Source organism: Caloenas nicobarica, chromosome 1 (assembly GCF_036013445.1).
Source record: "Caloenas nicobarica isolate bCalNic1 chromosome 1, bCalNic1.hap1, whole genome shotgun sequence".
In the NCBI taxonomy this organism is placed as follows: domain Eukaryota; kingdom Metazoa; phylum Chordata; class Aves; order Columbiformes; family Columbidae; genus Caloenas; species Caloenas nicobarica.
The window spans coordinates 204552372-204579142 of NC_088245.1; the positions used below are offsets into that span (position 1 = coordinate 204552372).

General features: G+C 38.1%; 1 protein-coding gene across 2 annotated transcripts in view; it reads left to right on the forward strand.

Annotated features, from left to right (window-relative positions):
* Window positions 1-25968, forward strand: part of SLC36A4 (solute carrier family 36 member 4) — a 102360-nt gene extending 76392 nt beyond the window's left edge. For both annotated transcript variants that reach the window (XM_065633646.1, XM_065633655.1), the window contains one exon: window positions 24181-25968. In XM_065633646.1, coding sequence (XP_065489718.1) covers window positions 24181-24485 — 305 coding nt within the window. In that variant the 3' untranslated portion in view covers window positions 24486-25968. The remainder of the gene's footprint in view (window positions 1-24180) is intronic.
* Window positions 25969-26771: the final 803 nt, after the last annotated feature.

The following is a 26771-nucleotide window of genomic DNA, read 5'->3' on the forward strand; positions in this document are numbered from 1 at the left end:
TTTCATTAGATTCCAGTTTTATTTGTTCTCAAAGCTACTTCAGCAATTTGAAAATTCATCCTAACACTCAGACATCCTTGTCTTGTATAGAAGTACAATAAAGAGAATGCCTAAGAAGATAGAGTCATAAGGGTAAAGATGAGATTTAGTTGAAAAAGGATTATATTTTTAAATCCCAGTATTTCCTTTATAAGACAATGAGCCGCAACCCAGTGGAACAATGGATATATAAATCACTGTATCAAACTTTAGGAACCAAGACCTTGATTTGTGAGGGATGTGTGGGACAAGAGGTATCTAGTTTCTAAAACTCCTTTTTCATTATAATGATGAACTCATCACAGAAACATAAAAAGTTTGGTATTTATGGCCAGGCAAATAGTAAGTATTTAACACAGTAGAATGTGTCTAAATTATATTTTCTATTTATGTATTTATTCTCAAGGTTTATGTGATAGACAACATCTATGAATGAAGTGAAAGCCTACAATTAATACAGCTTAGATCTAGATCTAGACAGGTACCTGATTTTCTGAAGTGCTGAGCCACTCAGCAAATGCAGCTGAATGAAAAATGGTGGTTGGTTGGTGACTGGCATTTCTGACATCCAGCAGAGGTTTGAATATGGATTTCATAGTTTAGTTCCTGATACCTCACAGAGAAGAAGGAGGAAATTTCTTTCTCTATTATTTGTTTGTTTGTTTTTTTGGTTTTGTAATTACTGTGAGGTTATTCAGCAAAATTGAAGCATCCACCAACAAGACAGATCTAACCCGTCAGCTTCAAAGCCATTTGAAAATGTTTGTAAAATCAATACACACACTGAACAGCAGAGGTGATGAAAGGACTTGGCTCTCACCGAGTGGTTGCAGTTCTTGGAACCAAGTCTATCGTGTTTTACAAATACTTACAGTTCCTGAGTAGCTCCTAAGAGTGAAAAGTGGGTGTTCGCTGTGCGAACCTCCCTCCATTGACCAGGACCTGCAGCTCCATCGTTCTGGGCTGCTCTGGGCTGCTCTTTCTGTTTCTCCCATCGTGATGAGCAGGGTAAGGCTTTCCCCTTTCCATAGCATGTTGGTTTTTTTTTCCTTTAACTTCTGACTCCTGTTGCCTTGATTGGCAACACCCCGTCCTAGAGCTGAATCTGTTGGTTCCTGTTTATGCAGGCAATGGCAGTGGTGTTGCAAGAGTAATCTGAGAATCTTTTTACTACTGAAAAAAGTTACAGCTTCCTGGTGAGTTGCCTGTTATTATTCAGGGAAGACTCAAAATTGCAGACTTCGGAACTTTTCAAAAGTTGCTCTTTTGGTGTCTGTTAGAACTGCATAACTTTTTAGCTTATTTTTTTTCCGAGTCACACAGATCTGCCCTGTCTAGTTTAAAACACAAGACCAGGCTTACGCAGCACAACACTAGACACCTCCTTCTCATGCTAAAATTAGGAGCATCAGTGCCCATCAGCTTCCTTTGATGGGGACAAATGCAACTTCAGATCTTAGAGGGGCTCATTTCTGCTTCGAGGGCTGTCACCTTTCATCTGTACTTGGCCAAAGTCACAGCTGCAGCAAGAATTTCAAGAAAAAGATAATAATTAGTAAAGTGAAATACATGACCCCAGACAGGAAAATACACAAATATACATCTAAAACGTTCCCAAGGTTGTTTTCTCTATATAAGCCTGTTTCATATTTTTTAAATATCTGATGATGAGGCAGATAGTATGTATAGGTGCTTCTCGATGGTGATTCAGTCTTCCAAATTCAGCCCAGTTAAACTGTGTAAAGCAACCTAATGTCAGGCATGTGAAAACTCATTTCATATTATGCTTGTTTCTTAGTGTGACCAGATCTTAATGTCTCCACTTTGCATTGCATGAAGAATAAATTCTGCTATTTTCTCTTTTTTAGTAAAGTGTTCCCATTTTAATTCTTTTAAAAATTGCTGGGTTTTGTCAGATGATCCTGACAAAAACACAACAAGAAGATAGTTCATCTTGTTAAGTGGCGTGTGTTGGAGTGCCTTAGTCACAGATCACTGAGTTCTCTGTAATTACTTCTGCAATAATGTGATGAAATTGTTTTCCAAAGGCATTTCCAACGTGGAAAATTGATGCTGATGCTTCACATGCATGTGTCATGTCTGTAGAGCACCTTGCAAACATTAGTTACGTAAATATCACTCTTATATAAGATAAAGCATTTGTAAAATACTGTTAGTCTTGCAGGTTAGAATGCCCTCCAAAAATAGCATTAGTTGAAATAGATAATGATATTGATTACCACAAAAATGCCCTAAAATGTCACGCCGTACTAAACCATTTGTTTTGCATTCACATCCGTGCATACCGATCTGAAATGAATATTAAGATTAAATATAATGATATAATGAAAATATATGTGATTATATACTAGGAATTTGTCTAGAGGAAAGGAAAAAAGTGCAGTATATGAACTCTCTGTAGAGAAAACAATTTGTTTTTCAGCCAAGGAATTAAAATAAATGACAGCACATTGATTAAAAGTTAGGAAAACAAGACTCGACGCAAAAATCTAAGTACGGTGGTGGTTTATATCCAGTTTCTCAATTTGTAAGAACACAAAGAAGAAGGGGAAGCAGAGAGGTGAGATGTCTGGTAGTGAGCTGGAGCGGAGCTGTATTGTGAGCTCCAGGAGCAGAATGGGTTATCAAAAGGAGTAGAGGTCTCCGGGAGAGTTTCTCAGCAATTTGGTAAAACCGTTGGGAGAAGTAGACTCTTCACATTACTTCAAAAGCGTATTGCCTGAATGGTATTTTAATATTTCATAGTGTTGTGATTTTTATTTCTTAGTGTCATTTAAGTCTTCATTGGCATCACCCGTACCATGCACAAGTTGGAAAAGACATTTCTCATTAAAGAGTGTTTGTGAGATATTTCATTGCACTCAGGTTAGAGATGACTACGTAGCAAGAACCATATTATGGACATTAAAGCCATGGCATCATTGCTGCATTCCAGGCAAAAACCAATTAATAAAGCTGAAAATCTTCCCCAGGAATTTCTTACTGATAATCAGTCGTGATTCTTAAGCATAACTACTTTATCTGATAAAGAAAGACACCTACGACATTGAAGAAATCATGGCCAGGTCATCCTTTCTACACAACAACAACAACAAAATCAAAGCAAAATAATTTTCATACCTTCTGCTACCCCTCTAACAGCAAAGAAAACTGATTCTGTGAAGTTCTGTGAACTGGTAGATCAAAGGAGCAAATAAAAAGATGAAAAAAAACCAAAGCAATGCCTATCAAAGCTAGTCCTTGCCAATAGAAATGCTTCTGGAAGCAGAGACACTTCTTGGGTTGCTTTCGTAGAACAAAATGATAAACAGACATAGATTCAGTATGCTTCATATCCAGTACATTTCCATTGAAAAAAAGAATCAGAACTGTGACATCCTGAGGGAATAGATCTGTATCATTTGCATATTTATTATCACTGCAGCGATTTCAATTGAGCTCTTCAGGAGACTTCCACTTACATCGGAAAATGTGGTGCAAACTTTATTCCTCCTACACTGGGCTGAGCAGAGAATCCCTGGTTGCCCCCAGCACTGGCTTCTCAAGGTCCTCATGGAAGACAAAACCTGTCGCAAAGACCTGGTGGACCCGTGAAGGATCTTTGTGCATTCCTGGTGCTGATCACTTGGAAATTCTGTGGGACAAAGTATGTTGGGGGTGAGGAGTTAGTGTTGCAGTTCTTAAATGTCCTTTAATTATAGTTCAGGGGAGAGATTACCTGTGGCCCTTGGAAATGGAATACAGCTATGGTATTGTGGTGATTGACCTTAAACCACCAAGGAATACTTTGGCTGCCATTTCTGATGGCTAGATTAAGAAAACAAAATCTAACTGAATTTCTGCATTTTCTTTTCTCCTAGCACAGACTAATCAGATTCAGTTTTCAAATTGTTCCCATCACCTGTTTTTCCTTCTGATCTGCGCGTTAACAAAGTCTGTTGTTCCAATTTTCACCTTTTCTACCTTAGCATTCAAGTGTCTACTTCATTAATGCTGAGTGAGATGTTGAAGTTCCTTCATGTACCTGTTCACTTCTTGGCAGGCAAAGATTCAACTCTGTTGGACTGGTAAAAGAGAACTTAAAATTTGATCTTCATGGTTAGTCCAGATTTAAAGATTTCAAATATTAAAAGCACTTACGTTTGAGAAAGTTTAGATGCTTATGAGACAGTTTTTACTGATGTTTTGCTATTGCTATCCTGAGTTATTCCAAATCCCTGAGGTTTTCTTCTTGTTCTTCAAGTCAAGCTGCTCTGTGTCTGACACTTTGGTTAAATTCAGACACTTGTCTTGAATTATCCATGTGCTAATACACGTAAGTCAGTTTGAATTTCAGTTCATCTGTGGGGAGCACTTTATGATTTGATGAGGTGCCTTGGTGGTATTTAGGTTTGACTGCATGAAAACACTCTGATTTTCATATTTACACAGCTGGTATTTTTGTGCAGTGTGCCAGTAAGACTTATTTCATTAGTTTGTTTTATGCAGCTGCAGGTGATCAGGCTGTGAGGAAAGCAGTCTGATTATTTAGATGCCATAATGTAGAGGTGCCATACTGGGGAGATCTAATACTGGCTGGTTTTGAACCTGAGCTGTAGGATGAAATCATGTTGCATTGATTTCAGTTAACCTTTCTTCATTTCAGTAAATGTCTGGGCCAACTGTGAAGTAGTGATTTTAGTGCAATTGCATCAAAATTCTGTAGTATTTGATTTTTTTTTTTAATTTAAATTACCCATTCAAACAATAATCAGAGCAAACTGCTGTGTGTTCTGAGGTCATACTATATTTCTTTGGATTCCATCCCATACTTTGCATTTTTTGTTAGCAGACCTGACTGAGATCAGCCATAGATAATCCAGTCTGTACAAGAATGAGGTGAGGTAACATGAAAATTGTTAAAATTTGGAGTATTTATTATGCAGTACCATAAAGTAATTAGTTAATTCCAGAATGTCCATAGAATATAACAACATACACACATGATTAGTGCTGTGGCCTTTAAATTTGTTTGCATTATTTTTATTTATTCATTTGACAAAGGAGAAAGTATTTAATAAAAACAGTCACAAAGCTTTTAGAACTTCTGAATATGTACCTGTCGAGAAAACAACCAGATTGTATCTCATTCCTTAATGTGCAGAAGGAATCTCTACTGGAGATGTGTGACAGTGTTACGTGTATTAGCAGTTGCGCTTAGGCAAAATTCTTTTAGAGTTTAAACTGGCAGAATAAGTCTCATCACTAAGGTAACTCTCAAACTGATAACTAAATACTGAATTAAATTTTAGAAGAAAATCAAACTTCTTGGGCTTTACATTGATAGCGGTTATTCTTTTGTTCTGTCTTTAATGTGATAGAAGCTTGAATAATGGCCAGAATTTCGAAGTTCTACTGTACTGTTTTCAGAGTTTCTGTGCCAATACTTCTGATGTAAAAAGTGTGCTGATTTGGAAAGTATTTGATTGTCACCATTCTGCAGCTGCTACATCACACACTGCATAGTTAATATATAACTAAGCAGTGCTACGATGTTGATTACAGCTTGTCAAGCATTTCAGGCTGCTCCTCTATATTTAACTGAAATAGATATTTTCCAAAATGATGGGCCTCTAGCAACACCGCTGAATTTCAGAAGTTTCTCTTTTATACTATTTTCCACTGTAGTATTATACAGGAAAGACTTTCTTTAAGTTGATTTTTGTTTTCTCGAATGTAGAAATGAAGTTGGTTTGGATTCTTTTCCGTGTCATTTCTGAAAGGTTTCATTATTAGTGTACAATTTTATAGGCGGTTGAACAATAAGGTAGAGTAGACTACCTTTTTATTTCTGACACTAATACAAGTCTAACAATATAAAAATGCTTAGCATTGAAGTAGGCAGCAATTTTTGTCCTGATGTGCAACTACTGCATCTTATATTTAGCTTTTTGATTGATTATAAATTCTGTGGGGCAGTCACTTCTACATAGTAGGTGTGAAGCAGCTTGTAAAAACATAGCATGATTCCACATCAATTTTATTCTATGATAGGATTAAAAATAAAATTACCCTCTTCTTGCAGTCTTCTATGTTTCCCTGTTGATATCTATTTACAGTAGAATTGTGCTGAAGTCAGAAGTGAGATTCTAATTCCCCTGAAGGCATGAGAGATTTTCTGGAAGGAAACAGAGCTGTATGAAACCAAATTGACAGTGTTTTTACATGGCATTTAGCACAGTGAACTCCTGCCATAGTGATATTATAGATGTCCAAATATTCGTCATCCCTGTGTCTTACCTTATTGCATTCATTATCACTCTGATACCTTCTTTCCTTGAGAATCATTACTTTCTGTTTTGTTTCACCTCTTCCCATCTCTATTTCTTTCACTGCAGCTAATTCAGGGCTTCCCGAAAAGCACCAGTATGGCCAGAACCTGCATCAGTCGGTGCATCCTTGTTTTCAGCTCCTCCTGCGGATGCAGCTTTGTAACTGTGTGACACTCACTACGTTGAACTGAGAGTGACGAGTCTGCCAGCAATAAAAGTGGTGTCTGTTGAGATGAAAAACTGAAATATGCTTCTCTTTAGCAACATTGAGAAAACATGAGCAGAAAGCCAGTTAAACTGCCACAGAACTGCATGATCCAGTGCTCCTGACAGGCTCTCTGGGTGCATCATCTTGCTGCCTCTGCAACTCCTCCTCAGATGCTTTCTCTTCTGCTTCTTTTGATCGCGTGTTACCTAGGAAGAAAAATTAAACCATCTCTTCATATCACATCCGCTTAATTTTTCTTCTGAAAAACTAAGCTGACTTGTCGAAAACATTTTTTAAATGTAATTTATTAACCTCCTTCAGGAGGAAAGCTAGAATAAAAATGGTTTTATTTTACTTTATTTTGTAAATTCAGTAACAAGACTGCAAGAAAAGCTGGAGTCTGTTTACTTCCTTTTGACATCACAAAGGATAATAGATGGAACAATGCAGACCATAAGTAATTAAGAGTCTTAAGCTCTGTTTGCCAAAATGTCTTTGACAGTGAGTTTTGTTCCATTCCTTAATTATATGTTGTTCATATATTTTTAAATTGCAGGCAGAGATTTTACTTTATACAGAAAACTTTATCCACAGTACCAGTTTGCACCTCACAGTAACGCATTTCACCTTTTAGTTTCTCACAGCAGCCAACGAAGACACTGTTGCCCACCTGTAACTTGAGTGAGTGAGTCTCCTTTTGGAAATTAGGCTGCTATGTTAGAAGCCTGGTACAACTTTTCTATCTGATTTAAACTTTAAGGTACTGATGATTAGCCTGTAAAAATAGGTATGTTTTATCTACATTTCCTATTGAAAAGCTGTAATTTTATTTGCAGTGTGACAACTGAGAATAAGGTGCCAAATCACTTTGAATAAGTAGCTAAGGTGGATTTCAGTTGAGATTCTTGCTTGGGACCCCACCTCTTCTTAAAGTCTGTCTGATGTAGCTTTTGAGTAATTAAGTGCCCCATTAGTCCTTTTGTTAAAACCTGGGCCATTGGGTCACAGCCTGTGGGCAGATTTGGTGGGACCACGGAGTTTCTGCAGAGTTACCACAACCACTTCTTCAGCCATCTACTAACTTTTCGAGGAGTTGAGTAAGAACCTCCTCTAATCCCATCTGAAATGCTGTGTGAACAACAGCTGCTCTTCATCTCGGTGGTGAAGAATATGAAAATCTCTTCTGAAGGATGACCGGTGTATTGTCCTTTGGAGAAAGAATTGCTGAGTTCCTCACATGGGACAGGAAGCACGAGAGAGCATTTAAAATTTGGATGGGGAAATACCATATTTAATGTATACTGTGTGAAAAAAAATCCAGAAATTGATTGGAAGTCTCTTGAAATGAGCCCCAGCACGACATCTGCTACTAAGATTGGGTTGCAGCTAGCAGGAGGTCCTGAATGCAGACTTCTCATTAGAAAAGCCCTTAATTTTCAACATCTTTTCCTATTTTATAGATGAGGAAAGACATTTTAGCTCGTGCATAGTTAGGTCATTGTGCAGAGAGCAAAATGTGCAGAGTTTTTCTTTCAAGGTACTAGAAATGATGGGCACATTGCAAGTGAACCTTTTGAAGACTGCAAAGGAGAAAGGTAGCGAAAGCATTTATTGAAAATATTTAAGAGCATTTTCGCCGTATGTTGAAAACAATTAGCAATAAGAAAAATACTCAGGGCCATCAAAGTGTAACTTCTTTGACGGTTTGTATACTGGCATCCTAGTGCTTCTTTTTGATAAAAATGAAGCATTGCTTTGCTTTAAATTGTATCTTAAAAAATTACTTCCTACCTGGAGTTGGTCACTCCAGGCATTTTCTTTGCTAGTGCTTCAAATAAGCATAAAGGCTAAAATATTAACGATGCCTTAGTGTTCTTCATGATTAGTGGCTTGCTAAGCTGATCTTCACAACAGGCTTTCAAATGTCTGTCCTGTTTTATAAGAGATCGGAGAGGAATTGCTGGCTGTGAGCAGCTTGTGGCTTCTGAACTGCTGTCGGTCAAATTTAGCAATTTTAAAAAATTTATTTTGTTTTGTTTCCTTTACCTTTACCATCTTGAGATACAGATGAAACCAAATGAGGATTAAATTCTCTGTGACTTCTCTATAATGACTTGACCAGCCTGCTGCAGAGTTAGGGCTTTGAAGATCACTTCTCGTAATAAAGGTATACAGCCTTAAAATGTCAGAGCAAAATTAAGAAAAAATGTGTAGCATATTTAAATGAATTACATCCTTGCAGTGTTGCATTTTCACATTACTGTTTTATTTTCTTTCTATGTGATTTTCCTGCCTTATTTGAAGTACCACAGCTCACTGTGAAGAGGCAGATGCTCATGAATGGCTGCGTGATCTGCTCGTCTCGATATACTTGCTAAATTCAGGCCATAAACAGAAGGGATGGATAAGACCTTGCCATTTACTCTTCCTCCTCATGGAAGGACTTTCTTTTTTACACTATATTCTTGAGTGCTTTGTCTCATCCAAAAAGAATCACTTCATCTTGAGAGTGTATAAGATACCTTGTGACAACAAAAGGGAGAGATAAAATATGAGCATTCCTTAGTAGAAAAACTGTTCTTCATTTCATTTGTAATAGATCCTTCAAGGTCTTTGGGAGAGGATCTCGTAGACCTCACTGAGTTCAAGTGTGAAAGAGCAATCCAGTCTTTAATGTGTGCCTAATCTGTCCACATTCAGTGCAATTAACTACATTTTTTTTTGCTATACCTTTTTGCTTTTCATACTGTAACTGAAGTGTTATTTTTATAATTTAAAAAAATTATATAATTATATAAAATCCATTCTATAAAATAAATATTTCAATAATTAATTATAATTACCCATTAAACATACCGCGTAATTCAGTCCATGGGATACACGCTAAACTTTCATTTACACAAATACAGAGCATTACCACTGAGGGATGGATGTTTGCTTGTGGGACTGAGAGCAAAGTTTTGACCTACTGTGTTTTCTGACCTACTGTGTTTTCTGACCGTGTTAATAGTCTTCAAAGTGCCCTGTGGAGTTCAGCCATGCCTAACCTATAAAACATGGTTATCTATGACATGCTCTTTACATTCAAGATGGATCCAACCACCAGGTTTTGTTTATCCCAAAAAGCAACAGTCAATACTGATCTACCTTATCATAAGCTCCTTTTACTCAAATCAATGTCTACTATAATTTTTCATCCTTTTACTTACATTGGAAAATCTTTTTAGTCCATTCTGATAGAGTTTGATATTACTATTCTCCTGTGAGTATTTTCATAATTCCTTTTTCTTGTTTCTTTCGTGACTTTTTCTTTAGAGGAAAACTGATAAGTGGAAATTCTTCCCATCTGATCTATAAACAGCAGTATCATCTCTTCTATTATAACTGACAAAACTTGTAGCAGTTTGTGTTCTTAATAATTCACTTGTTTTCTAAATTGATTCTTACACTGACAATGGATAGATCAATATTCCAACTCCATGGTTTTAATCACATCCTTAAATCAATATTTACAAGGCTCTTGGCAAGGAATAAACTACTCCCTCAATTTAGGTCGATGGTAAAGCAGTGTGCCAACATCCAATATTTTGGGAACAAAACCAGTATAAGATCTGTCCTATACTTACTCCACAAGGTTAATTTTGTGTAATAAAAGTACTCTAAATTTTAATATTACGTTATAAATGTAGTGTGATCTAGAGCTAATGATGAAGTCATTACAGGTTTTTCTTTGACAGTAAAAAGTTAGAGGTCTGATGAATTTCAAACATACCGTAATTCACTTTTTTGTTTTAGTTCACACTATTTTAGCAATACAAAGACCATAGAGATGAAGACCATAGAAGACCATAGTTTCCACAAATATATTCCAATAAATCTTAATTAATGCAAGTATTTTATGGAGATACTATTACATACTCTGAAGATTTTTTTTGTTAGCTTGATCTAATTAAGATGGCTAATTCGGGGTTTATCAGAAGTAAAATAAATCTTAGCAATGATGCAACAATGAGATTTACCTATTTCTATTAGGATGTGACAAGTATAAACAGTCATGCAAAACGAACCTGTTATTTGAGAAGTCTCGAATAAGAAAAAGGTGAATATATGACTGCGGGCAATCAAAATGGTTTTATGTAAAATCGATCTTGCCAACTCCTCCCCCCACTTTCTTTTTCCTGTGGAATATGCTAGATTAAAAATAATTTATAAAGGCACAGATGTAAATTTAGGTTTTCATCACACAAAATTGTGGTGATTTATCACTGGAAAGTAACCATTTCAGATTAATTAAATAGTGATTATCTGATATCTCATAAAGAAGCTGTCATTGTGGCCGGATACAGAATTCAGGCTATTTTTAAAGGGTATCTGGTGGAATCACTATTAGATGTGACTCTAGTTGGTGCTTCTGCCCATCATCTGAAAATAAGAGCTAAAGCTGTTAGAATGTACAGACAATACAGAGCATCACACTCATAAATAATGAGGAATACATAGCACACTGGTGTTTTGAATAGTGTTTTATACAGCTGGGGAAGATTGACATTCTGAGAAGAAAGGGAGGATAACAAGGTAATTAAGTAGTTGGACCTGAGCTCAAAGTACTGTGTTGTGACTGAGGAACACGCATAGAACTACTGTTTTTAGGCAAAGGAGTGTCATATATTAATAATGTACAAAAAAAAAAAAAAAAGGTGATGGGAAGTATGCTTGATCAAAGGAAGATTATGAAGCTCAGCTTATTATCTGTACCCAAGAAATAGTTGGTTGACTTCCAACAGTGGGTAGAGCTTTAATCGTCAAAAAATGGGTAGTAAAGGTTGCTTGTCTGGAAGTTGACATCACACAAATTCTTATTAGAATATTAGAAAGCGCAGACTTCCAGCGGTGAGGATACGGGGCACAGAGGCAGCTCACCTGTGCAGGTGAGGTATCTTCTCATATTCAGTTCTCTAAGGGACTCTCTTAAGTTTTAGGTGACCAAGTGTAGGTACATACACTTACAATGTTGTGTAAACAGATTGTACCGTAATTTCATTTGTATTGCCTCTGTCAGTGAAATGTCGATGACTAACATAGTCTGGGACATCAGGGGACTCAGCTGGGGAATCACTTTGATCTTACACCCTTTGGATTTCATATTTTCTTTGACACAATTTAAAAAGAGGGCAGGTGATACTTATTTCCCAGTCCATCTGTGGCCTGATGCTTGGTGCTGTCCTGGGAGGTGAGCTTGGCAAGCTTGGCTTCTCAGAAATGTGGGTGTTGTGCTGGTCTTGGCACTACAGGAGAACATTGAACACCATCAAAATAGATCTTTGTTTCAGGATGTGGAAGGGGTATACACACGGAGACGATGAAATTCAGGATCGCAAAGAGACTCATGTGAGAAGTGAGATTTTAGGTGCTCAGGTTAGTTGCTGTGAGAGCCCCTGTGGATGTGTGCAGCAGCAAACCAGCTCCTTTTTGGGGCCTTTGTCCCAGTTGGCCGGGGTTCCACAGAGTGGTGCCATCCCTTGGTGTCACCATCACGTAGATAGTGCTATTTGGAAGAGAATCATGTTGGTTTTCACAAACTGCCTCAATTGGCTCGTGTTCTTCAGGGGATGGGATTTTCTCATAAAACATTTACTCCTGCAGTATTTTTTCCTGACTTCAAGAGAGGGTGTTCTCTGAAAGCTGTATCTAATACAAACCCATGCTGAAACGGGTAAATCAAAGCCAGTGCCTATGGTCTGTGTCTCCTTTCACATGTCCTTTTATGTTGACATTGAACTTTGGGGTAACAGAGTAGTTTATATCATGAAAAAGAAAACCCTATTATCTTTTATTGTTTATTGTTTAATTATGCTGCTAAGTAAAAACCTATTACCTAATTTAAATTAAAGTTTATTTAATGATTTTGTCTGAAATCTTACCTTTTTAGACAGTTTTTTCAGAATGAAAGGGAGATTGAGTTTAAACACTAACTCATCAGTAACTGTTGGGGATAAAAAAGTTGTTTTGTTTTTTTTTTTCCTGTGGACAGTTAGATAATGATTATCTAAAGAGCTATAGGGTAGATATTCAGCACTATGTTTCACACTCATCTCAGATGAGCTATGACTGGAAGCACATTTACTTGCCTCGCCAGGTTTCTGCATCTTTATTTGGAATGCTACCAGCAGGCACCATTTTTACTTTAGGTAACTGGAACTTTCCAGGATGTTGGCAGTGGTGGTTGTAATGCCTGCTAGTTAAAAAATGGCATTATAGTACAGTCATATCTTGTGCTTGGTATTTAGTATTGCCTTTTACCTTGTGGAAGTCCATGCTGCTTTATAAAGTGTATTTACACGTAATAGTTTCACTGTCCACTTAAAAGCATTACCAAGGGATTATGGTGGAGTTTGGTACAGCAAGGAAGACATTCCTAAGTCAGAATGTAAAGCATTTGAGGATAGCCAAAAAAGGGTTCTGATCATATAACATCAGCTCAGTTCCTTATTTTCCGTTTATTGTGTAGCCACGTGGGCAATTAAGAGTAATGCTTTTTGATATCAGTTCCAATGTAAGTATTAAAGCTCTAACAGCTACTGCAATGATACTAAAGGTTATTATTTTCATGTTGTTTTTATCTATCACTGTCGAAGCGCCTTACAAAGGAACTCACTATTATTGTTGCCATCTTGCAGATAAGGAAGCCAGGGCATGGGCAGGGGAAGTGCAATGCCCAAAGCTACCAAACGGACCAGTGCAAGTGAAATATGCTGAAAACAGGTTTCCTACGCACAGATTAAAAGCTTTATTTCTAAGGATGCAATGCCTTCCTTTTGCTTATGGAGAGAGAGAGGAAATTGCAGGAACTACAATTCCAAACGTTACAGCCATGGGGGATTTGTAAGCTGTCTTGTTCTGGCACATTTACAGTGTTGAAAATCGCTTTCATTGACCATTTCTTAGGACTGGCTGCACTGCTTGTCTCCTGATAGACTTCAAAAATGTTCATTTTCCAGTCCGTAGTCCACCCAGATGCTTTCACGCGCTGCTGTTTCTGAGCAACCCACATCCTATGGCTACACCCCATGCAGATCCCTCAAGTCGCTGGCTCTCATGGATGCTTTTTCTAACAGAAAATATCTTGACATGAAGACTGCCTGCTGTTATAGGGCAGGAAGCTAAACTGCTTCATTCTTAGGAAAAAAAGCTGGTTTGAAATGTGACTTTAAGTTTGCTAAACGAGAACAGTAGAAAACATGCTTATTTCAGAAAACTGCTTTCTCAGAAGTCATGATGAGACTTTAACAGCTAGATCATTTGTATTTTGATAACAAACACAGGTTTTGAAATGTTTTATTTCCTTTAGAAATGTTGAAATTGAGCTGTGTTTTAAAGACCCTGCAGAAAATCTGAGGATTCCTCTGGCAGAATTTCAGTGAATCAGCAATTTAGGGATCTTTAAAAAACAGACACAGCTTGCATAATCTTATGACTCAGGAGTAAAATTAAATTTTTGGAAAACTTTGTTGGGTGATTTAATTAATAGTATTATGTTTAGAAAAATAAAGGTAATTGAAAGGTAGTTTTATAGGTGAAAACTATAAACTCAGTGTTTGGGACAGTCAAAGTGGGATTTAAACCACAGCTCCTTGAGAAGAGCACTGAACCTGAGTCCCCCTGTTCTTGTGTCACCGCTGGGAGCACGAGGTTTTATTTTCCCTGTCCTCTCAAGCTGAAAACATGACGGTGAGCTCTTCGAAAATTACAGCTGAAAGGTAGTTTATAGCAAGACAGGCCTGTGATGTGCAGTCAGGTATCTGTATTTGGTATTGATTTACTTGGGTTGTAAAAAATTAAGAATGAATGCCAAGGAGGGGACGGTGCTTCGGACACGCTGCCCCCGAATGTCCCCGTGCTGAGCTGCGCCATCGCCAGTCAGGTTTTCCCATGTGACGAAGCAAACTGCTCTCTCCAAACTTCACTTTGCGAGGTGAAATGCCAACAAATTCAGATTAAAAACATCTGCAGGTGACTGTATTTTTTGATGGATTGGGACTGCAGGCCGTAATTCAGTGCTTAATCTGTCTAAGCCTGTCGACACAGGGAGCTGAACCGCAACTCGGTCCTGCACGTGGTTCTTTCTGGGAAGCCAGGGCACTTGGCAGCTTGGTTTTTCTGTCGCATCAATCAACACAGCAGGCTTCAACTGACTCGTGCCTGTGACACCAGCTGCTGCAAAGCATCATTTTGGAGATGCGTTGGTCATCCCACTGCAGTGTGATCGTTGTCATTTTTTAATTATTCATTTATTTATTATTATTTTTTAATTTATTTTTGATAATACTGCAGCAAATTCACAAGTTAGTTATTAGCACATCAGTAATATTAATATAATACTATATATAATAATACAGGACGTGTCATAGGCAATAGGTACTGATTGTACCAGAAACTTTGGCATTTTCCCAGCCCGAAATAAGCAGGCCACTTCAGATACTTAAAAAACTACATAAGAATCCAAGCATTTGCTTTTTATGAAAAACTTTTAACATTTGGTGAAATCAGAGAGTGGCTTCCCATTGGAAAGTGTCTAAAATTTCTCTAGGGACTGAAGTAGTTAGTTTGTAAGTTACTTAGCACTGCCATTATTTAAATAATATGACATATCAACTGAAGCTATAAATAAGCGAGAATGAATGTCTCTTTAAGCCATTTTACTTAGGAAGTAAAAAACCTGAAGTATCACTATTAAAATATAAATTTTAATCCAGCTTTGAATCATGATCAAAAATCAATGATTTAAATTAATTTGGATTTCAATATGTCAGCCTACTTTCAGCACTGTTACTAGGGACATTTTTTGAGAGAAATTAGTATTATAATGAGCGTTATCATTTTCTAGGCTTAAAGAACATGATTCATGTCATCTTAAGTGATCATTCCATGTTTTCATCAGCTGTAGGAAGCTTTTACTTTCCCTACTAGCCATAGGATTTTTACCAGCCTCCAGGTAGGGTATGACCCATTAACCATGATTCTTTTTTCCAATGAGTTTATTTACCCTTCTGGTTTCCCTCCACTCAGATACAAGAACATTGTGGGAGACAGTGTCAAAGACTTTTCTAAAGTTGAGGTAAACGATATCTACTGCTCTGCCCTCTTCCATAAATCCAGTCATGGTGTCAGAGAAGGCAATCAGGATGGTCACGTATGATTTGCCCTGGATAAATATATTTTCGGTTTCCAGTCACCTTTTTCTCCTTCACGTGCCCAGAAATGTGCTCCAGCATGACTTGCTCCATGATTTTTCCAAGGACCAAAGTGAAGCTGACTTGCCTGTATTTCCCTGGATTATTCTTTTGGCCTTTATTGAGGACATTTGTTTTCCCCAAGCACCAGCGATCTCCCCCAGTTTCTGTGACCTTTCAAAGACAAGACAGAGTGAAGTGAGAAGGAGTTAGTTTGTCCTTGCTTCCATCTCCTCTGTGCTGTTTAGAGTCATGAGTTCCCTCCTTAGGCAAACTGAGTTTCCTCCTTCTGGCTTGGAAATGCGCAAATTAATGTATTCCTGCTAATGAAAGCTGTAGCACATGCAACACCCCTGAACATAGGTTAGAGGCGCTTAGCTCAGAAGTTTGATTACAGTTATCCAGAACAGAATCTCCTTGTTCTGTAATTTATTTAATACTTAGGGGAAGGAGGGCGAGCTAACTTTTTCTGTTATTTAATAAATTCTTTAGTCCTTAGATGGTAATTAGAAAAGATAATTTATCTGGCACAGCTAATATGATTTTTTGGTATCCTGGTGGATTCTGTTATGCCAAATGGATTCCACAGTAATGTATATATTTTTATCATCTTAATCAGCTGTTTCTTTGATAATCTCTAATAAAGAAATGTAAAATTTTATTATTAAATAGTACAAGAAGCCTGAAGGATAAAAATAAGTAATTTTAGCTATTCTTAAAGGTGTCTTTGGCAATGTTTCACCTTCATATGTACATGTTTAGTATTTATGGAGCAAAGTATAGTAGCTTAAGATTGAAGGTAAATATGTTCAATTTAATCCTAATTACATTGTTTTTTGTTCATTTTATATAGTAATCAAAAGGTGCATAATGAAAACTTTATTTTCATGGGTGATGGCAAGACAAAATTTTATTTTTAACTTCTTATTGCCTGGATCTTGCTTTTATTATGAGACAGCAAAGCAGCCATGGATCACTGCCTGCTTTCCTGTGACATGGCTTGATCTATTAATGCATACTGCATACTTTAAGAGAGTGAGACAAAGGGGACAGAAGTTTATTTGCAGACTCATTTCTGGTGGATCCGTGGAATCAGGTGTCTGAAGGAGAGTGACTGGCAGTGGGAACAGTGTCAGTACTGTAATGGTGTAGGATCATCCATTTAGAGTTCAATATTAATTAGTTTTGCTGCATGGTTTATATTAATTTGTTGAATCTAGCTACATGCAGCAGTTGTTTATTTTACTGAAGTATGTCTAAAAAGACTTGTATGATAAAGTATTCGTAGCAAAGCTCAAATAAATTTACTGTAGAGATGAATCCACACAATGTTTCAAATGTAACAGTCTAGCCAGATGTCGTTTGTGAGCCCATGGATTGTTGTTGATTAAATGATGAAATACATTTGCACAGGATGCAGCGTGTCCTGCGCTGAGCACCCGCGCTGGCTGGTCTTACGAAGATCACTTGGTGTTGCAGCTCCGGGCAACCTGCAGCGTGAGGAGCCTCCTTCGTGTCCCACTGCCTGCTTTGCTTTGCTTGTTGCCATCCAAGAGGGGCGCTTAGCAAAAGACGTTAATTCTGAAGATCCGATGTGTTCAGACAGAAGGGGATGAGGAGGCCAAGCAATTTATTAACTACCACTTTGACATTTGCTTAGGAGTGTGCAAGTCTTTATAGCCACATCACTGCTACTCCGTCCCTGTCCCTGTAAATCTGTACCTGCTCATGCAGCCTCACAGAATCACAGAATGTTAGGGATTGGAAGGGACCTCAAAAGATCATCCAGTCCAATCCCCCTGCCAGAGCAGGAACACCCAGATGAGGTTACACGGGAAGGTGTCCAGTCGGGTTTGAATGTCTCCAGAAAAGGAGACGCCACAACGTCCCTGGGCAGCCTGTTCCAGTGTTTTGTCATCCTCACTGAGAAGAAGTTTCTTCTTATATTTAAGTGGAACCTCCTGTGTTCCAGTTTGTATCCATTGCCCCTTGTCTTATCATTGGTTGTCACCGAGAAGAGCCTGGCTCCATCCTCCTGACGCTCACCCTTTATATATTTGTAAACATTAACAAGGTCACCCCTCAGTCTCCTCTTCTCCAGATTAAAGAGACCCAGCTCCCTCAGCCTTTCCTCATAAGGGAGATGCTCCACTCCCTTCATCATCTTCGTGGCCCTGCGCTGGACTCTCTCCAGCAGTTCCCTGTCCTTCTGGAACTGAGGGGCCCAGAACTGGACACAATATTCCAGATGAGGTCTCACCAGGGCAGAGTAGAGGGGAAGGAGAACCTCTCTCGACCTACTAACCACCCCCCTTCTAATACACCCCAGGATGCCATTGGCCTTCTTGGCCACAAGGGCCCAGTGCTGGCTCATGGTCATCCTGCTGTCCACCAGGACCCCCAGGTCCCTTTCCCCTACACTGCTCTCTAATAGCTCATTCCCCAACCTATACTGGAAGCTGGGGTTGTTCCTGCCCAGATGCAAGACTCTACATTTTCCCTTGTTATATTTCATTAAATTTTTCTCCAGCCTGTCCAGATCTCGCTGGATGGCAGCACAGCCCTCTGGCGTGTCAGCCACTCCTCCCAGCTTGGTGTCATCAGCCAACTTGCTGATAGTGCACTCCTGCCTGGGATTGTTGTGACACTGAATTCTGCTTCAAATGGGTGCAGATCCTGGAAACTGAACTCTGAACAAGTTATACTGCCTGGATTTTGGGGTTGTATAAAGCACAGACAAGTCGGGGGGAGAGATTTTATTAGTGGAGCATGGGGGGGACGCAGTCCTGGCAGGGGCCTCCGGTACCAGGGGTATGTGCCAATCCGCAGCCTTGGCTGTAGGTATTTTAGTTAAGCTGTTAAGAAAACTGGACTCAGTGCCCTTGTTACATCACTGTTTGGTCTGACATCATTCTTTATGCATCTTTCTGCATAAGGAATATAAAGACTATAAATATAAAACCTTTTGTAAACAGCTTTGAAACCTCTGATGCAAAGTGCTGCAAAAAATGAATTTACTTACACTTCTTTGAGAAACTGATGCGGAGGGCTCTGGGGAAGGGATGGATCTGCCCATTCCCTGGCACGTCAGTAGGACTGTGCCATGTGTCGGGGCCATGTCCCGGGTAACCTCTCTTCATGAAGGATGAAGATATTGAAACCATCTTCTCCTGTGCGAGCTGAGTCTTTCCTACTAACATGGGACAGAGCAATCGTAAACTGTGAGTTAGTGTGAGGGCAAATGTTGTGAAGTACGTTCTGTGTCTGCATACTTCATGTTGCAGGAAGATACTGATCAAAGGGTTTTTCATTCCAAAGGGAATAAAGCCAAACCAAATGATGTGTGTGGTGGTTCTGCGTGCAAGATGTATCTCTTTTTCTCTCTAGTGTGAAAGTAGAATTTGTCACTTCATAGTATAACTGCAATTCATCTTCTCCTTTGTTCCTTTTTCTGATTAGTTTTGAGTTTGAGACTGAGCTGGTATTTAAAAGCATGCTTTTTAAGTAATTGGGTTAAGAAAAATATTTTTGGTGAGGACTGAATCTAAATAATTTTTAAAGAAATTATCTTCTGTATGTATCTTATAGTCTCTTGATGTCTCAAAGAACAGCTAAAACAAACACCACCTCAAACCCTAAGTTAATTAACATCTCTAGCCAGAAAAAATAATTTTCTGAATCACAATAATATCAGGATCTTAATCTAAAATAATTCTTTTAAACTGCGTTATCAATATGTAGATTTCTTTCTACCTGTGTGCAAAGCTCTGTAAATTATTCGCAAATGCTCTTAAGTGATTATTTGCATTAGTTTATCTTCAGATAAGTAACAGATTTCTACTTGGTCTCATATTCTTTTGTACCTACATATCAAAACACAGTTTAGTTCCCACTGTGGAACTCTCAGGGAAGGCATTATTTTTTGTCATTTATTTAAAAAAACAGACAGCTTTTTTAAAAAATAATAAATTTTGTTAGATTTTGTAACTTATTTTTAAAATGTGAATTGTTTTAATTGTGATGTAGTATGTTACAGTTTTGTAAAAGAGATAAATGATTTATTGTGGTTCTCTAAATATGTCTGCAGCATCCAGGTGTTGCCTGAGGCACAGCACGCACTGTTTTGCCTGCCTGCAAGCCAAGGTGGAAGATGTCAGTCATGTACAGAACATGGAAATGATTTTAGTAAAGAAATATTAAATAGCTTTATTATTGGGCTAAAAGAAAATTTAGTAGAAATTATCAGTATTATGAGCTTCTTAAATTTCAAAATTGCTTTCTGGCTTCCTATAAGATGCTTATAAATAAATTAAATCTTACTGGAAACGTGGGAAAAAAGGCTTTTTTAAGTGAGCTGTATCATTAAAATCTCCTGATCAAGTCAGAATATGTTTTACTTTTGATTTGTGTATGGACAGGACCAAAATTATAATTCAGTTTTTACTTAGATCCATATATCCTAATTACAATAGTGCCCAGCTTGCTCAAAGATTTAGTATGGCATATGCATTACTTTTTTGATAGAAATAAAGTAACTCAATATTTGATTACTAGAGGAAGTATTGGAATATGATAATCACATATTTTACTTCATCTGCAGTTATAATGCACTTAGAGTGGATAGTAATAACGAGATAATAACCTCAGCAAGCAAGTCTGACTACTGATGCACTGATTCTGTAACAAGGAGAGAAAGTTGTAAAAGAAGCAACACTTTAATATAAACAGAGTAAAATTAAGGTTGTCTTTCCACTGGAAGCTGTCCCCTAAGAAAATAGAAACATTCTGCTGTAGTATTCCTCCCCTAAAAAAGCCCCAACTGACACAAATGGGTGACTCCATAGCTGAGACAGGCTGGGGAATCCATCATTACGAGTTTTTGAGATTAGGCTGTAGAGTTTTAAGGTAGAATTAATATGTTGCAAACTTGTTATCTCTGTGGGATGCTTTGTTCATGTGGCTCTTGCTCTTTCATTCGAACCTGAAGACAATTTAACTGTTGGCCAATAAATATGTCTCATTTTGATATTGGAGGACTTCCTTCTTCAGTTGGGCTTCCCAGAGCTTCCAAACCAGAAAGTTTCATGGCGGTTGATAAAGTTTCAGAATTTCTTCTTGATTCCGTACTTTAAAACCTATGTGTGGCTGGGAAGACCAGACTCTCTGCCTGTAGGAATGCCCCTTGTTTACTTCTGGAAACTGGGCCCCTCTCTGAACTCTTGAGGACATTCTGTGGTAGATAAGAAACATGAGTTTTATTTCTCTTGGATGTTAGAGGATAAATAAGACACTAATTAAAACCTTGAAACACATTTCCAAACTTCCTCCCACAGCAATATCCGGTTTCACACAAATTTATGTGAACTGGACAGATTTTTTTATGAGATCCAAACCAACACACAGCATTTTGCTTTTCTATAACCTGAAGCAATTATAAACTGTGCTTTTATTTTTTCCAATTTAAAAAAGTATGAAAAATAATCTCATTATTTGTAATAAAGCAGAATGTTTCAAACAAAACTATGAACTATAAATTAATGAGTACCTTCTAAATTCTGGACACATGTAGCATTGAAAGAGGTCTATTACAGAAGTTGCAAATCTATATTTAATGACTACACCCACTACATCTATTGAAGTGGCAAGGTAATAAATGTGCAGCCCTCTCTGTTGCTTCACAAGAACACACTCAACATATTCGCTAGCTGAGAGTTTTACCAGTCATTGCAAATGTACTTCAGCTGCACTTTTTGGTTATATATGAACTGTACATTGCTATGGAAGCACCAAGCATGCTTCCTGGTCAGTCTGTTGTCCCAGAAATAGGATTCTGTCACCCAATGTGCAATTAAGCCAGATTTTAGCACGCAGAGACGAGATGTTGTTTATTACAGAGTTGCACAAGTCTGGATGCGGGAATAAAGCCAGCACAACAGCAAGAAAAGTAACAGCCAGTATATACAAAATCTTATCCCTACTCAGGGCAATCCTAAAGAGCCAATTGGTTACACATTTGCATATTGGTTGCATAATAATTTTAGCATATAATGAGCGATGTTCAGCTAAAGGACACTTTATCCAGCATCCCAAGATACATGCTAAAGCAAGACTCAACTAATTGTGATGCTCCAAAATGTCTAAAGCTGCAAGGTCAGTAGTCTCTGTAGTTTCTGATTAGGTGTTTTGCAAGTCACTCTTATCTTTGTTAGAGGACCAGACTGACCTAAAACTGAAAGGATTTACATATCTTTAGGCTAGCAATTGCCGACAGGATTCATTCTTTTAAATGGTAGTGACTACAAGTCTGGTCTGAGAGCTCTTCCCTGGTTGTTTGGGCACTCATGGTGCTTGAGGGGATTTATGGTTGCAAAAGCTATAGAGGTGGCTATTTTGTGAGTTTTGTAAACTTTATAATGATTCCTTTCTCATTTCATCCAGCTTCATCCTAGATAATGTGTAAATGTGACATTTCCAGTCTTTATATGTATTCATGCAATCAAAGAAACAGTTTGGCATTGAGTAGGCCCATTTTAACAGTGGGATAGAAAACTTGGTTTATCTATTTTTGAGTGTCAGGGTATTTCTAAGGGTTCCTGTAGGACACTTCTGTCTGCCCAGGATTCCTTTGGCTACATGGTGCCTCAGATCTCTGTAAAATCACAAATTGCTAATAAACTATAGTCAGGAAAAGGAAGACCAAGTTAACTGATTTTTCTTGGCAGATCTGTGCATGATATGGTTCTTTCAAACAGATCAGGCTGTTACCCTTCTGTGGGCTCAGACCTTTTTATCTCTTTTTTTATGCAAGACCTCTGTACTTAAGGGTTTTATTAAAATATGTGGCAAATGGTTATCTGATAGCAGCAAATAACTGTTGTGCTCTGCAAGTGAATTTTGAGTGTATTCACCAATACAATTTTTCCTAAGTTAGATATTTTGAATGGAGGGCATCAAACCTGACATAATTTGAGTACGTTGCCTTTCAAAATCAGAAGTTATCAAAATTCAAGGCAGCTGGTGGCATTCAGCCCAGAGCAAAGCTGTTCTGCAAATAGAAAGCTCGTCTTGAGAAATTATAAAGCTGATATGCACCTTCTGTTTTTCATCCTCACATGTTGTGTGAGGATTTTCTTCCTGCTTGTTCCATTTGTTTACCACCATAAACATTGTTTACATAATATTTGGTTGGTGGAGGAGTTGCTGTAAAGCCAAACATGCTTTTATTATGGTGTAAGAGTTAAGAAAGGAGGTATGGAAGAGACAAAATATATTATGTGGTATTTTTTATTTGCTGGTGGCTTTTACAGCAGTTTTCCCCATTCCCTTTCTTCCAAATTGCTTCCTTGTCTTGATGAGAAGCGATAGAAGATGTCAAGCAGGCAGATGCTGCAGATGTCTGTGATAAAGTCTGACAGCTAGAAGGTGATATGTTCATGGAAGGGAAAAAAGACATTTCCACCACATAAAGGGGATCCTATAGAGGTGTGTGCTCAGCTGGTCTTTGAAAGCTGTTTTCTAAACAGGACTGAAAACATGATGTGAGAATGGGTGTATCTGAGTTAATACTGGGGGTACCTTGCCTAAGCTTGCCACCCAAAGAGGTTAAAACCAGAAGCGGTTCTGGTCCACCATGATGGGTTCTGTTCCTGTGAATGGTTTGGTTTCAGGAGGTGAGACCCGCCACACTGTGCTAAAAGGCTTAGTGGGCCTTGTGTGCAAACTTGGGACATTCTCATTTAGTTAACTGGGCAACTATTATAGTGACGTTTTACAAATTGAATGCAATTGTATAGACCGAGATTTTTCAAGAGGTAAGTTTGTAAGTAAAAGTGACTTAAATGATTGTGAGACTGCCAAGTGGCCAGCGGGTTTGGTTCTTTTTGAGTAATTTTATGGCACTTCTAGATTATTAGTAATACATATTAGTAGTTAACAGTAATGTATTTTTGCCCATGTCTCCTGGGCAGCATGTAACAGCCCCTTTCCCTGCCCTTCCTGAACTTCATTCTTTCATCTTAAAAACCCAACAATGATGAAAAAAATAAATAATCCCCATACAATTTCATATTTGTAATTTCTCTTTGATTTGCAGGCCAAATTTGTTTACCCTATAAGTACAAAAAGATTTTAACTTGAAGCTCTGCCAGCTCGTGCAGAAAGTCAGAATTGAAATTGAGTAACTCACGCGAGCATGAAGACGTATCTTACTCACGAATACACACATTAATCTATATAGTGCACACCACTCGTAGCTGGAAAAATAGTGAATAGAACTTTTTATGAAGCCTGAACCACTAGATTATGTGTTTGTCATGGTTTTGTTTCTCATGAGGGTGTTGAATCTGAAGCCACTGTTACTTTTCTGTTCTAGGTGCTGTAGCAGTTTTGATCCCTCGCCTGGACCTGGTGATTTCTTTCGTCGGAGCTGTCAGCAGCAGCACTCTGGCACTGATTCTGCCGCCTCTGGTCGAAATTCTCACTTTCTACAAGGAAAACTTAAGTTTATGGACGATATTTAAAGATGTTTTTATAGCAGTCATTGGAGTTGTTGGATTTTTAACAGGGACATATGTGACAGTTGAAGAAATCATTTATCCTGCATCTACAGTTGTAGCTAACGCGACAGAGAGCATCTCCATGGGTTTAAATGCTACAAACCGGATGGCTGGTTTATAGTAATAACCAGGCACTGTGAATTATTTTGTTCCTTAACAAGAAACCCCAGATGGATGGCAAACCTACATGTGGGACAAATTCAGATGGAATATATATGAATTTTTGAAAAATAGCATACAGCCACTTCTCACTCTGTTGTTAGTTCTTTCCTTCATTCTTTCCCATCTGCTACTTGAATTAACCCCTTTGCTCTCAACCTCTGTTCATCTAGTGAAAAACTGAATTGATGTCAGGATTTAAAATATAGCCGTGAAGATAGAAGGGTAACACCATGTTAGGTTATTTGCAAGAAAAAAATAATTTTTATAAGGAAGTCAAGATGCTTTCCTCCTCAGAAAAGCTGAAAGTGAGTCATCCATCATATCTAGGCCCCAAGTCTAGGCACTGCTATTCTCACTCTAGCTCTGTTGTAAGGGTTCGAGTGGGAGCTCAGTGATGCACAGACCTTCTCTTGGTGAATTGCACCCCGGTGAACCAGAGACACCCTAGTTTTAGAAAAGAGCAGCTGTGTTTTTCATTTCCATTCTGGGGACTTGAATGTTTGCTGTCGAAAAACTTTTGGGCGGTTGCAGTTGCCTGGCTCGGGTTCCTGCGAGGCGGTATGTCTGGAGTCAGAGTGCTCTGTGCAGAATGACCATCCGTCTTGTTCATTCTTTTCACATTGACTCTGAAGGAGTTTTTCAAGCAACTGGAAGGACCAAACCCTCCCTGGTCAGTATTGCAGACCACTGCAGGTGGTGGGTTACATGACAGCATAAAGGCTTTTTTTTATGCCAAACGTTTTAAGTTGAAGAATGGACAATACCGTAAAGTAAGGTTTAGACATAAAGGCTGGATCTTTTATTAAACCAAAAGGTAGCTAGTTAGGAGTGTTCTTGCCATCTTGCATGATCTGTTCCTATATATTCCTGTACCATGAGCTGTTCAGCGTGGCCAGACCCCTGCTCCAAGGAAACGGCAACAGATGCTCCATAGAGCCACGGAGCTCTGACTGCCCAGAGCAGATTAAAGATTCAAGGTGTTAATTTCTGTGTGAGAAAAGAAAGGATGAGACACTATTTTCTGCAATGGAGCTTCTGCTGTACTGTCACACATATAAGCTGTGGGTTATTTGTGAGAGAACTTGTGATTCCACAGGGCTGTGAGCCGGGGGGCAGCAGGGGTGTCTGCTTGGAAGCCCTTTCTCCTGCCGTGCACCACCTGTGGCAGGTTGACTGAAGAAGTGGGTTATCTCCGGACTTGCTTTCAACTACTGGGACTTTGTAGAGAGGTGTGGTTTGTATGACATGGAGAGTATACATGTGGAAATGTGATATTTTTTTAGAAAGTAATAATATGTATCCCCTTTGGATTTTGAATCAAAAGTTACAGGATGTATTTTAGCAGAGCGATGTTACTTTCTTTAACGATCCAAAAACATTCAACACCACAAATGAGAAGTCATTTATTTTTGTACATTTTGGTAACTCCTGACCCATTTTTTACACCATTTCTTTAACCTTAATTTCAACTATACAAACGTATGAAATACTATATTTTTTTTTACCTGTTGCTAGAAGTCTGTAGACTCCTAATCTATATTTTTACTGGAACATATGATAATTATTTTTGCATTCTTATCTTCTGTCTTAAATAGGATCTAACATGCCCTTTACTGATTTTTGCTACTTCTGTCCATTTTGGAAGAAAAAAAGGACAAGTTGATAAGTTGGTAATTGGATAGAAATTAGTATTGTTCAGGAAGCCTGCATGCTGAGTCACCAGCTGGAACTCTGATTTTCAGGGTTCATATTTGACTTTCTCACTCACGCCTCATAAATGACTTTCACTCCAAATGCTAAAGCTATATTTTTGGTCTTGTTTTCTAAAAGCACTCTATATTTTGTACAGTAATAGAACTGTATTTATCATACTCATTCCTGTTATGAAGAAACTCCTTTTTCTAAGGCATATATTTAATCATAACATTCACTCAAGAAATATTGTATGCCAAAACCTCTCTACTATATTCATACAAATTAAGATAGAAACATATGTAATATTTTACTTGCCTTCAGTATATTCCTCAGAAATCTACCATTTGGTAATCTACCATTTGGCACTACAATGCTAGAATAATATACTGCTAGAAATATCTATATTTATATTCTATCTTGAGAGTATTTCTCTAATCGTCTACCATGTGGTGACTGCATTTGAGCACTTTCACCTCTGTGTGAATGAGGGCATTTCTGATAGGGATTGGTTACTGCATATAGTTCAAACTGGATGTATTTGTTCAAGTCC